The 13,319-nt window shown below is 34.9% G+C and overlaps 2 protein-coding genes across 2 annotated transcripts; both read right to left on the bottom strand.

Annotated features, from left to right (window-relative positions):
* On the bottom strand, window positions 1–6,432 carry LOC107864177 (cryptochrome-1). Its single transcript, XM_047409094.1, has 4 exons — window positions 4,853–6,432; window positions 2,842–3,063; window positions 1,544–2,250; window positions 1–1,021 (listed from the first exon to the last, which is right to left on the bottom strand). Exons 1-4 carry the CDS (start codon window positions 5,163–5,165, stop codon window positions 335–337), a joined length of 1,929 nt encoding a protein of 642 aa, XP_047265050.1. The 5' UTR covers window positions 5,166–6,432; the 3' UTR covers window positions 1–334.
* Window positions 6,433–8,779: 2,347 nt separating this feature from the next.
* Window positions 8,780–12,463, bottom strand: LOC107864178 (actin-depolymerizing factor). The gene is made up of 3 exons (XM_016710468.2): window positions 12,237–12,463; window positions 10,294–10,559; window positions 8,780–9,236 (listed from the first exon to the last, which is right to left on the bottom strand). The coding sequence occupies exons 1-3, from the start codon at window positions 12,255–12,257 to the stop codon at window positions 9,086–9,088; spliced, it is 438 nt and encodes a 145-aa protein (XP_016565954.1). The 5' UTR covers window positions 12,258–12,463; the 3' UTR covers window positions 8,780–9,085.
* Between the last annotated feature and the right edge of the window lie 856 nt (window positions 12,464–13,319).

The following is a 13,319-nucleotide window of genomic DNA, read 5'->3' as shown; positions in this document are numbered from 1 at the left end:
TTTCTCAAAACTAGATGACCTCTTTCATCTTTTATGACTATGAAAATACAAGACAAATTCCATATTCAAGATTACATAGGCATGGTCTATATATGTTACTAAACAAAGTAGAGATTCAACCATGAATCTTAGCTGCTTCGGATGAGTTCTATCGCGTACTATGTCAAACAAACTACAACCTTACTAGCGATTAAGAGGTAGTTATATACACGAAGAAATAGTTCAACAGCATATCGCCATTCCACTGCATACGCTGATCGTACTATCTGTCTCCAAAATTGAACATTTTCGGAAGAGACAGCTGATTGGAGATGGCGAGGGATCAATCATCGAGCTATAGCTCTGTCTTACCAGTTTTGCACGAATTGACTTCTGTTTCAGTTTCTTCTTCCTTTTGAGATGATGCTTCTTCCTCGAAAGATTTTCTGTCATGAGATATGGTAATTGCTCGAGGTACAGAAAATGAGTTTCTGCTGACAGTCATCTGCTTTTTCATAGAAGAGGATTCTGCAGTAGAGCACAAGTCGCCATCAATGTTTGATATTTTGCTTTCGTTCTTGTAGCTAAGCTTGTTGTCGTTAGGCTTCTTTGTTTCTTCTTCCGGCTTTGGTCTCTTTTTATGCGTGCACGCAGTTTGCATGGATGGCACCCTCTGATCATAAGATGAACTGCTCGGACAAGGCACCTTTCCCTTTACAACGCCGTCCTTTGGATTGGCTGATGAATCTCCAACATTTTCAGAGTTATCAAAAACAACTTCAACGGTTCCATGTGCATCTGAGGCATTCGCAGCTGCTTCTTTTTCTCGCATGATAAATATAGCTTGCATTAGACGATCCCTTGCAACATCTACATCAATTAAGGGGTTTGGATAATTGATACCGAGTTCCACCCCTGCAGCTTTGAGCACATTAAATGGTGCATCCCAAGGATGATGGATCCACTCAGCTGGCATTCTTGCTAGCTCAGGTAGCCAATGCCTCACATATTCTCCCTCCGGATCATAGTTGAATCCTTGAAACTGCATGAAGAGTTCATGAAACTAAATAAGCGGACACTGCTATTGATAAAAGGCCTTCCTAAAAAGAGTTGAAAATCTCTAATTGAAAAAAGGAAAAAAATATGTTTTCTTGAGTTTGGCATGATCGTGCAGTCTCTTGATAGAAGTGAATCCATGACGTTATGAGTTGAACCGTAACTCCTTTTTCTTTATATGCTCGGGATACATTATTTATACATGTTAACTGAATTTCTTAATACAAATATAAGGTTTGAGCCAAAGCTACTGGTTCTGCTGAACCCATAACTTTTATTGTGATTAGGCCACTGGTGCACAAAGCACCCAAAAGGTGTGATGTAGACAGCCTACTCTAATGCAAGCATTAGCAGCTGCTTCCACGGCTCTCACTCATGACCTATAGGTCACATAGAGACAACATAACCGTTGCTCCGAGGTTCCCCTTCTAGAAACATCATATACTGTTCCATCAAAAATATATTGGCATTGATAGACAAATGTCACATGAGCATAAATTTGGCATACCTCTGGGTTATCTAGGCGCTCGAGTTCATGACCATCTGGCAAGCTACCAGAGATATACTGCCAACCAATAATATCACTTTCTAAATCCGCGTCCAAGAGTGTATCCCAAAAGTATTTCATCCCCCATTGCCATGGCAGAAGTAAGAACTTCACAAAGAAACTTGACACAATCACTCTTATTTTATTATGAACCCATCCAGTAGCCCAAAGCTCTCTCATTCCTGCATCTACTAATGGGTAACCAGTCCGGCCTTGTCGCCAAGCCTTAAAATGGGTCTGATCAGCATTCCAAGGGAAAAACCTCAGGTTGTTCAGTAATGATCTTTCATGAGTAAATGGGAAATTAAAACAGATATAGCGGGAATACTCTCGAAGCCCAATAGCTCTAAGGTAAATACTAGCACTTTTTTCTCCAACAGAGTTCCCTTCTTTGGTCCAAAGTATCTGCTTCATTCGCACGCTGTGGAAAACTTTCCTCACACTTAATTCTCCAAAGTGAAGATAAGGAGACAAAAGGGATGTAGAGTTTCCCCCGACTCTCAGCCGATCCTTTGAGTATCCAAGTAGATTGTTCTCTACAAATTCGGTTAAGGCCTTGTCTGCGTTGCTCCAACCTGGTGCCCATCCTTTCCCTAGTAATGCGTTACTAGATTTTTCTGACTCATTTTCCAGTCCCAATTCTTCGAATGAACACATTTTAACCGATCCTGCCAACGAGGGAAATGAAAATTATCAGGTTTACTATAGGTACGTGACATAATGCATATTTAAAATATAAAGCATTTGAGAAATAGTAAGCATTAGTCAATGCCCATATTAACAATATTCATCATGTTAAGGTGTGTTTGGAACGGAGGAAAACATCTTCTAGAAAAAGTTGTCCAATTTTTCAATGTTCAGTTGATCAAAATGTTTTAAAAAAAATATTTCTCGAGGAAAACAAGTTCCTTAAAAATGAGAAAAATGAGTTTCCTGATGCAAGCAGGAAAAACAAGTTCCATAAGTACATTCCAAATTCATCATAACGCTACCAATCCCCATCACCACCACCCCAGAACCACACTCTCCCATCTCGTGTTTCGCTAGATTACTCATAAATGTTCTTGGGATAACATTTTCTTGCTTATTTACTGAACATTAAAATATCAGTAAGTAACCAACTTGTTTTCCAAGAAATTTTTCCTTGTACTGAACACACCCTTAATGTAAAACATCCAAGAGATGGCGAAAATTGAATGTACCGAGAGTGTGTTTCCAAATGTTCAAGAAGAATGAGATTAACTAATTTTCAGACATACCTGCAACTTGAGTTAATCTCCAAGGAGGAAGGTGTGAAACAGGTTCGTTTTGCATACGCAGAGACTTCTCCCAGTATGCATCAAACGTTGTAAAAACTTTTCCATCATCATCGTAAACCTCCCATGGTTCATTCAATAAGTCCCCGTTGTAGCTCTGAACAGATAGGCCTAGTTCCCCCAGCTTTTGCTTGATGTTGTGGTCACGAACAAGTGAAACAGGATCTAAATCAAATAGAAAATTGATCATGTAAATATTTCCTTAGAATCAGATATGCGAGCACATGGAACTCAAATATTCGAGTACTGTTTGGCCTTCTGGGAGTTCATTTCGAAAGCTTCTGCAAGTTATGCAATAACTCCAAATGATTTTACGTCTGTTTGGTTGAATACCAAGTGAACTTTGTACAACCCTATTAAATCTAAAAGATGCAACGCACGTTATAGCAAAGATAAGACCTATCAATAATGATACCAGAAATCAAGTGCTTGCAAATTGAACATATCAGATCATTTAGAGTCCTAGATATTCATTCAACTCGTCCATCCTCCTTTGAATTTGAATGATGCTTCTACAGTTCTACAGCTCCAGCTAGTTAGAGGGAAATCATTAGAATTGCAAATTAGAAGCACCTCCACATTTCTTAAGCCTTCAAATGTTGAGTTAGAATCGCATCCATGTGATTTCAGTGCGTTGAGGTCAAAGGTAAAACAATGTTGACTGTCTTCGCTTTCAAAAGGAAGCCTATAGTACTACTGGAACACAAACAAAATTTGAAGGTCTGTTTGGACCCTGTATGGGCCTGTTTACACTCAGTCAGGAACTCTAGACCATTTTCGTACACCAATCAGATTTCAAGAGAACAGTGTACAAGTTAAGTGCACAAAACTTTTATCAACAGTCATTTTTGTTCATTTGGATTCTTACTGTTGGTGATAATGTTACCTTTTTATGTCGTGTAACCTCCATTTATAGCAAAGTAGAGAAACAGCAAAGTGAAGCAAAAGAAAACAGGTATTTAATCCGCGCAACAAAAGGCACTTTCACTTTATAGTGGTCATCCAACATAAGCACCAATTTAGTTATAGGATTTTAACTTACTAATCGTAGTCTAAAAAGTTCAGCGATGACTAGATTCTTGACATATAAGCCTCACCACTATATTAGTACTAATTAATTTCTCTACAGCAAATTTTGTGTTGCATCTCTTGGTAGTTAGCTCTTTCCCGGAGTTCACTACTTTCATTCAGAAACCGAACATAATATTCAGCAACCTAAGGTGCCACTTTTAAGACTGAAATTGTACAACAATTCATCGTCCTTTTCTTGTTGAAAATATTTCCTTCAGCATCTTACATGTATTCAGAGTTTGCACCTAAGATAATCCGTGCATCGCCCAATTTAATCTGCCATTGCAGCTAAAAATGTTAAGACTGTCAAACATTTTGATTGGGAAGATTTCAGCTCCATCCTTTTTGTATTCAATATGAAATTTGAAATTTTAAAGCGTAGAGTGTGCTTTGCATCGACCCTCTGTTTAGAGTAAAAGGTCAAAAACATACAAGTTTCATACCTGAACTGTAACATACCTCAACCATCAATTGTTTCCTTTATCTTACATGAACGATGGTTATATTTCATTTAGAAAAAGGGAACAACTATGGTTGAGGTGTGTTTTGATAAATAATTGGTGATAGTTCAGGTAGAAAACTCGGAAACTCACACACCTAATAGTTCAAATATGAAACTCGAAAATCCGATACACTTAAGGTGTGTTTTTTACCATTAACTCCTCGGTTTATAGTTTTTTACCATTAACTCCTCGGTTTATAGTCTTTCATATTCTATCACGCTAACAAGAACAACAAACAAAGCTAATTGGAGCTTGTTTATTAGGAAACCTAGATCCATCACATCAGCTCACAATACAAATTATCAACAACATGACACTTTCTCCATAAATTCAATAACGGTAACTCTAACTGCAAAAGCCAAAGGAAAGTAAATACTCACCATATAGATGATTATACACAACTTTTGTTGCTCCAACAGCTTCGACACACTCCGTGAGAGCAGAAAGTGTACTTTGAGCTTTGATCAGTACAAGTTCAGCCCCAAGGGATTTCAAAGACTGTTCCAAGTGAATTAGAGATTGCTTCAACCACCATCTTGAAACTCTACCAGGGTAAAATTGCCCTTCTTCCTTAGGACACCATATAAATACTGGTAAAACACTTCCACTTCTTGCAGCAGCAGCTAAAGCTGGATTATCCTCAATCCTCAAATCCCTCCTAAACCACACAATTGTCTTGGAATTACTCTCCATTTCCAACTTTTCAGTTTTCACAGATCACACAAAATTTGAACGAAACCAAACAATCCCTAACAAATATCTTCAGTTTGGCTCTTCACCCCAAATCTCACAATTTCATAAAAATCCCATCTTTGCTCAAAATTCAGTCCAACTTCTCATCATATTCCCAAGAAAACTAGCAAATTTTGAGAAATACCATATTTTGCCAAAACCCAATTAAAAGTCAACCAGTACTAATACTCAAGAAACCAAGAATCTCACAAAAAGCAGAAGTGGTGATTATTCAAGAATCGAAGTCGATTTGCTTTATGAAAAGAAGATGGCTAAATCCAAACAATCACCAACAAATATCTTCACTTTAGCTCTTCAACACAAACCTCAAAATATCATAAAAATCCCATCTTTGCTCCAAATTCAGTCCAATTTCTAATCATATCCCCAAGAAAACTAGCATACTTGGTAAAAATCATATTTTTTTCAAACCCCAAGTAAAGTCAAGAAACCAAGATTCCCACAAAATTGGACAAATCCAAACAATCCCCAACAAATATCTTCACTTCAGCTCTTCAACCCAAATCTCAGAATATCATAAAAATCCAATCTTGATCAAAATTCAGTCCACTTTCTCATCATACTTAGTGCAAAATCACACAGTAAAGAAACCAGTACTAACACTCAAAAAAACAAGATCAATCTCACAAACACCAATAATTCCACAAGAAAATGTCAGAAGAGGACCAATAAGGGATTAATAATAGATTTACAACTAAAATTTAGCACCAAAAGATTGGTCTAACCAAGACAGAAAGATCAGATAAGACAAAAAAAACAAGTAAAAACTAATGAGAACATCCCACATGGGATATCAAAATCTGCTAAGATGGAAAAAAGGAAAAGATAGTAAGTAAAAGATCAGACTTCATGTGATCAAGTGGAATTGGCCGCAAAACACAAGTCCAATAGCAGCTCTCTCTAGAAGAAGAATAATCCTAAAGAAATTTATCTGCAGGACCACCATACCAATTACTGAAAATGAAAAAATTAATAAAATAACATAAGATTAACAGTAACTTGGATTTGTCTGATTGTTCTTTCCTTTTTAGTTTAAATTTTAGTAATTTATTTTGTGTTAGGTAGTATCTTGCTAAAATACATATTAGTATTCAACATTATACAAACCTTTAGGATTTGATTTCATACTAATTATAGTACTATCTTGCTACATCATGATTCATGTCCACTTTCTAGGTGGCCTTTTTTCAAATTTCATTTCCTACTTTGAGCAATGGTAAAGTTATCTTCGTGTGATTTATATACCGCGAGATCGAACAGCAAAAGAAGTCACTAATACTTCTATTAGAATACGCGGACTACGTTACATTCTCTCAGGTGTAGCCCTTCTCCAAACTATCTAATAGCGTTGAATATTTTGTGCATCGAGATCTCTTTTCTTTTTTTTTTTTTTCTTTAAACTCACAAAGTGTAGATGAGTATCTACAAAAGTTCTTTTTGTTGGATTCTCATGGCCACCCATGAGAAATTATTCCTTAAACTCCTATGCATTAGAGTATTACATGAGGAATACATATTTGATTCTAATTTTTCATTTTTCGTGTTTGGAGAATAATTTAAAGTTACAGAAAAATTAAATTTATTTAAGATTTGGCATTTGCAAGTTTATTTTTACAGTTAAACCCATACATAATAGGTTTTCTGTTCCGTACTATTTTGTTATCTCATTAAGAGTAAGATAATATCTAACCTTTTTGCTTGTATTAATTCTTGATGAAGACTTAATAAAAAATCGCAAGACATTCTCTATAATAATTAAGAAAAGAAAAAAACAAATTTATATATTTTTAAGTAGAAGATTAGACTCCATGTGATCAAGTGGAGTGGCTTTAAGACAAAGTCCAATAGCAGCTCTGTATGAAGAATAATATAATAAATCCTTAAAAAATGTATAATCTGTAGGACCATCAAGCCAGCAATAACAGTTTTCTATAATGAAGACCCGTAACAGTAATTTGGATTTCTTGATTGTTCTTTCCTATTTGGTTTAAGTTTAGTTTGGTTTGTATTAGGTATCTTGCTAATCACATAGTAGTATTCAAAATCATAAAAACTTAAAAGGACTTGATTTCATACTAATTATAGTTGTTATTGAACGGACAGGAATAAGCAATACCACAAACAAAAGAAAATAAGAATAACACACAGATTTTGACGGAAAAAATTACGGACGGAGGAGGAGAAAATTTATTATAATGGAGAGGAATACAAGGACTTATATAATACGTGCGTATAAATAAATTCTAAGCCCAAAAACATATAAAAAATCTCAAATATGGATCACACCGCGAATTTTTCAAGACCGGATCAACAAAATTCGGGTCACAAACTCTAACAATAGTATCTAGGATCATGGTCTGTCTCCGCTTTTAAAATTTTACTTCAGACTTGTAAGGGGAATCTTTGAGATTCGATAACATTATTTTTATGTGATTTATATGCCACGAGTTCAAACCATGAAAGTAATCATTAATACTTGCATTAAGATAAACTCTATATATCATATCTCTTGGGGTGCTACACTTCTGCGAATTTTTTGTAAAAATTGGATATTTTGTATATGAAACTACGGTTAAAATAGACAAGACTGACTTAAAATATCTAAGTGAAAATATAACTTTAGATCTCTGCGGATGATTTAGCCTTAAACTAAATGAATTGATAAGATTGAACTGTTGACAGATGGGAAGAAATTGGAAATCAAATACCAAACATAATTTTATTTTGGAAGTTAGTTATTTAGCCCTCAATTTATAATATTTTCACCATAGCCATGTAAGTTCCAATAGCAAATTAATTTGGCCCAACAGCAAGGGGTGGATCCAGAACCAATAACTTTTGTACAAATTATATATTTATATTGAGAAATTTAGTAAATTTATAAGAATTTGTGTGTGTTATTGGTCTATAGTGGTAGAAAGGAACATGGTAAAGCTTTGTTGGCCTCTCCTCGGCTACTATGTGGGATTTTTATTTTGCTTAGGATCTCCCAAACTTTAAATTTAACGAACTGTTTCCGTAAACATGTCGTCCGTAATATTACCTCATTATGCTTTTAGATTCATTATTTTCTTCTGGACTGCTTTGGTTTGTTTTTCTTGAGTCGAAAGGTGTATTAAAACAACTTTTCTACCTCCGAGGTAAAGATAAAATGTGTACATTGTACTCTTTCTCACACCCTATTTTGCAGAATTACACTGAACACGTTAAATTAGGACTTAATATATATTTACCAATTTCTTCATACAAACTTGGTAGACTGATTATAGCAAGCTCACCTAGACAAGCATTTGCCATTCCCATTGTTTATTTAATAGGGTAAGAATTCATCATAAATAACTTTTGAATTGATCAGCTTCACCTATGTTTGTAAAACATAATTTGTCTGAAATCTCGTAAAAAAGGACTTGTAGTGTACTGGATAAACGAAAAACTAGTCAATTCATGATGAATCTTACTAGTACATTGCTTGTAGTGACCAAAAAAGCACAGTTGTTTCAATAAAAGATCTATTTAAGCATCCCCTAAACATATTAACAAGATAATTATGTTAGTTATCAGACGAAAAACAAGCATCATCGATCAGATACTAATAGAGTAACACATTACATATATTGCTTAGCCTTACTATAGTTGATACTTGAATCATTCAAATTACATAACCATACTCGTTTCTCGACTGGGAAGCATCATGAGAATGAGAGAACTCATAGCCAGAAAACATGATATCGCTATCACGAGTCTGGTAATCAGCAACCCAAGCGTCGAGTTATTTATGTCATAGTTAAGTAAATCGAGCCTTGTAAGACGCGATTATACAGAAACATTATGAATGGTTGTTTCATGGTAGGAAGTTTCAATCAGTAAGCGCGTTCTTTGAGAACTTCAAGTTCTACTTCAGTAGGATCAGTAGCCTGAATCTCATAGTGTATGCCTTCCAGCTCCCTCCTGAACCTGTCCTTAGATGTGGCATACAGCATCTTCGATCGGATTCGGGAAACAGAAGGAGACCTGAAAAAGACGAATTAGCCCAAAGTGAAAATACAGAAAACAACATTTTCATACAGAAGACTTCCCTTCAATTTTCTTCATCCTCCTAAAACTTCTACATATAATCTGCAGGGTCTTTAAGTTTGATGACAGAAAGAGCGATACATACCTAACTAAGCGCTGAAGACAATTGTGTAATAATGATAAGCTAGGCAGAACCAACACAAACTAGTTAATAGTAATATGAATCTTCTTAAAGAACCTGCATCCAACTCAAATCTTTTTTGCCTTGATTTTTCTTGATTGCGAAGTATTCTCTACACGGATTTGATTCGTCATACGCATCAGCTATTCCTTTGCCAGTCAGTTTTCCACCTTTTCACAATATGTGCATGTAAGTCTTACTCATATGGATATTCTCAGTACTAGAACATTTTCTCAAGACACTGACAGTCGCTTTGCATGTACCTCAAGTAACTGACCACTACAATTGTACAACTGTACTTTTCCAAAACACCCTTCATTCAAACCTAAGCCCCGTAAACAAAAACACAAATGGTTTCCTCACCTCGTGCTCTCTCTACGGTTAACTCGACTGTTTCAGCCTTCACAGACACTCCCTTACAAATATGTTACCATCACAACTGCAATTCACAACGACGTGGGCTAGTCATATTCCATAAAGGAGAAAGACTAAATTATCAACTTTTCCATATTGTTCTCGAACCACTCACTCAATTGATTTGACACTGCTGCTTGGTGCTCTTAAATTTAAAGGAGCCTGCTCTGTGAAAATCATTGAAGTAACTAGACAGCATCGTAAATAAATTAGAACCACCATTCATAAATGAGAGCAAAATGGCCCTTGCACATAAAGATTGAAGCTATGATAAAACAGCAACCCAACACACCCCACCTGTTTTCGTTAATTCTTTTTACAACAACATACACGGACTGTTGAATAGCGCCAGCAATAATCACAGGGTCTAAAAACTGGTACAATTTCCTATATAAAGTGCACACACCTGTCTTTGATAAAAACTCGGTTATGCAAGTTCTGGATGAAATTATAACATACCAGGCAAAGAAGAAAATCTTGCTCTTTTGGCAGTTATCAGGTGTCACGAAATCATAATCGTATACTGCATATCGACAGTCATTCTCAGGAAGAGCAGCAGTGAAATCATCATAGCTCTCAGCTGGACATCCAGTTTTCTCAACCACAACCTCATTTTTCTTCTCATCAATCTTAAATATCACATATCGATGCACTTTCTTCCTTTGCAGTTCCATATATGTAGCTTTGCTTTGATCAGCAACCCCCATGCCAGAGGGCGCATTTGCCTAGAAACAGAACAGAGATTCAAAAACTTGCTCCAAAGAGAACCACAAGCAATGATAGAATGAAAATTGTACAATATATCCAAACACCAGACCCAAGAAATACTTTCCCACATGCAAATGCTAGATAATCAAGCAAATGCTAACACGGCTGCTAGTAAGAGGCTGTACGAGTCAATTCTCCTTTTACAATCTCATAGTTTGCTGGTTAGGGAACTGAGAAAAGAAAGACAGCAGACTAGCTTTCCACTGAACTTCTTTTCATCAAAATCCCTCAAAAGCAGGGGCGGAGTAAGGCCGATGGGGTTCATCCCAAACCCCTTTCAACAGAAAATTACACTGTTAATACACAATGAAAATTATTTTTTATGTATATATAGTAGATGTTGAACCCCTTTAGCTTCTTTATGTGTTCACTTCTTCATATTTTGAACCCCCTTAGTGAAAATCCTTGTTCCGCCACTGCTCAAGAAGTCAATTGAAGAAAATAAAAGTATAAAGTTTCTAAATATGCACTTCCAATACCAACTACTCGTGACTAAATAGATCTCTAATCACCACCCCTCTTATACCCACCAAAATAAAAGGCAAAAACATCGATAAAACAAGTTTGCCCAACTTTTTCAAAACTTGAATCCACAATAGTTTCTCAACTTCAAATTATTTGTGATAAAGCCTCAATCTTGCCGCTAGACCGAGATAAAAGCGAAGGTTATACAAGCATTACCACCACTAAATTTCTCCAACTCAAAGGAACTCGCAACCAAAACACATTATGCTAAAAATGAGAGAGAAATACATACATAAAACAATAATATACCAAGTGTAATCCCACAAGTGGAGTCTAAAGAGGGTCGAATCCTTACTCCTCCTACCTTTGTGAGGCAAAAAGACTGTTTTCGATATACCCTCAACTCAAACCAAACGTAATCAAATCATGATAGATAAATAAAATGAAAGAGAAATACATGCAACAACAACAAACATCCTCAATGTAATCTGGGGTCTGGAGCAGTGGCCAGGATTTTCATTGAGGGGGTCAGAAGTATATATACAAAATAATCGAAGGGGGTTCAACATCTACTATATATGCATAAAATATATTTTTAACCATATAAAAATAGTATAAAAACAGTAGTATAATTTACCGTCGAAGGGGGTTCATCATTCGGATTAACCCCCTCCTAGGGCAAAGGTGGCTCCGCCACTGGTCTGGACAGGATAAAGTGTATGCAGACCTTACCCCTACCTCGTACAAGATACACATTTATTTTATTTTATTTTATTGATAACCTATGCTAAATTTTCTCTTCTTGACAAGCATTACCACCAACTGCTTTATTTACTCATATGATTCATGCTAAACTTGAAAAAAAAATTGAAAACCAACTTTCAGAAAATTCAAAACAAAATTACAACTCCGAAAACAGTTTTAAAAAAAAAAATACTGAACTTGAAGCAAAATCAGCACACATTCAGTACAAAAATCAGTTAAAATTTTACATTTTACCACTAAGATCTTAGCAAAATATAACTAAATCAAATCAAACTAAGCAAATTTTGTACTAAAAGCAAAAAAAATCAGAAAATAAAAACAGATAAGTAATTTAAGCATGCAAAGGAAAATCAGATCTATCAAAGAAATCAAATTTCCAAATAATAAATATTAATAATAATTACCCCTTTGATTCTGAAAGACATTGTTAAAGTGATGAGAGAGAGAGAGAGAGAGAGCACCGAAAAAATTGAAGTAGACTCACAAGCAGCCTCCGAATGGAAAAATAAACGGATTAATGTACAAGAAGATGTGCACCAAGTACAACAATTCCATGCAGCATGAGCTGTTATTTTATTTTATTTTTTGGGGGATTTTTTCCCTTTGCAGGATTACGTCTAAATTATTATATTTTTTTCAGAGTTTTATATGTCAATAATTTATTACTTATTTAAAATTATATTTATTCATATTGAAATACATGATATTCAACTAGTTAAATATTTGATCTCAATCTATAATTAGTGTGTATAGAATATAGACCAACTCAACATTGAAGTATATTTTAATATAAAAGATAGTAATAATTGAGATATGAAATTTACAAAATATGTTAATTTATATAAATATGTTTTTTACTGATAAAAGTCATTTTACATGTAAAGATTGATTTAATTTGATAAAATCTTGAAATACATTTATGTGACGATGACAAATGATATATTAACATGTTACCAGTATAATTTTAATACAGTAACCTTAATTATTTGGGCAATATTATCATTTATTTGAGGATTGATTGATTAGTTGTTGTTTGCAATCAATAGTGGATTTTCACTAAAATGATTTTTTTTATTCTCTCTGTGTCGAAGTTGTATCAGATAAAATATACGATAGAGTTGTATTAGTAACAACTTTTTTTATTGAGGAAAGCAAAAACAGTTGGTTCCAAAGATCGTCTTTAGTAAGTAGCAGTCATCATCGCTCACTTATGCTTAGTTTTCAAGCATTCCTTTATCTAGTATTTCTTACAGAATGTTGCTTACTACAGCTTGTTTGGATGGTTGTTACCGATAGTATTCTACTGTATTGTGTTGTTAGTTTAAGTACAACGTTTGTTTTGATTGTTAAATTTTATTGTGTTGTATCTTTAAATTCATCCTTATCTAATGAAGAAAAGTTCCATTTTGTGTAACCGCCTATTTGAATAGAGTGATAAGTTAAACAATATGTAACAGCCATCCGAATAGAGTGTTAGTATCAAATCA

Source organism: Capsicum annuum, chromosome 3 (assembly GCF_002878395.1).
Source record: "Capsicum annuum cultivar UCD-10X-F1 chromosome 3, UCD10Xv1.1, whole genome shotgun sequence".
Lineage (NCBI taxonomy): Eukaryota > Viridiplantae > Streptophyta > Magnoliopsida > Solanales > Solanaceae > Capsicum > Capsicum annuum.
The sequence above is the reverse complement of the archived record's forward strand: the minus strand, read 5'-3'. Positions and strand labels throughout refer to the sequence as shown.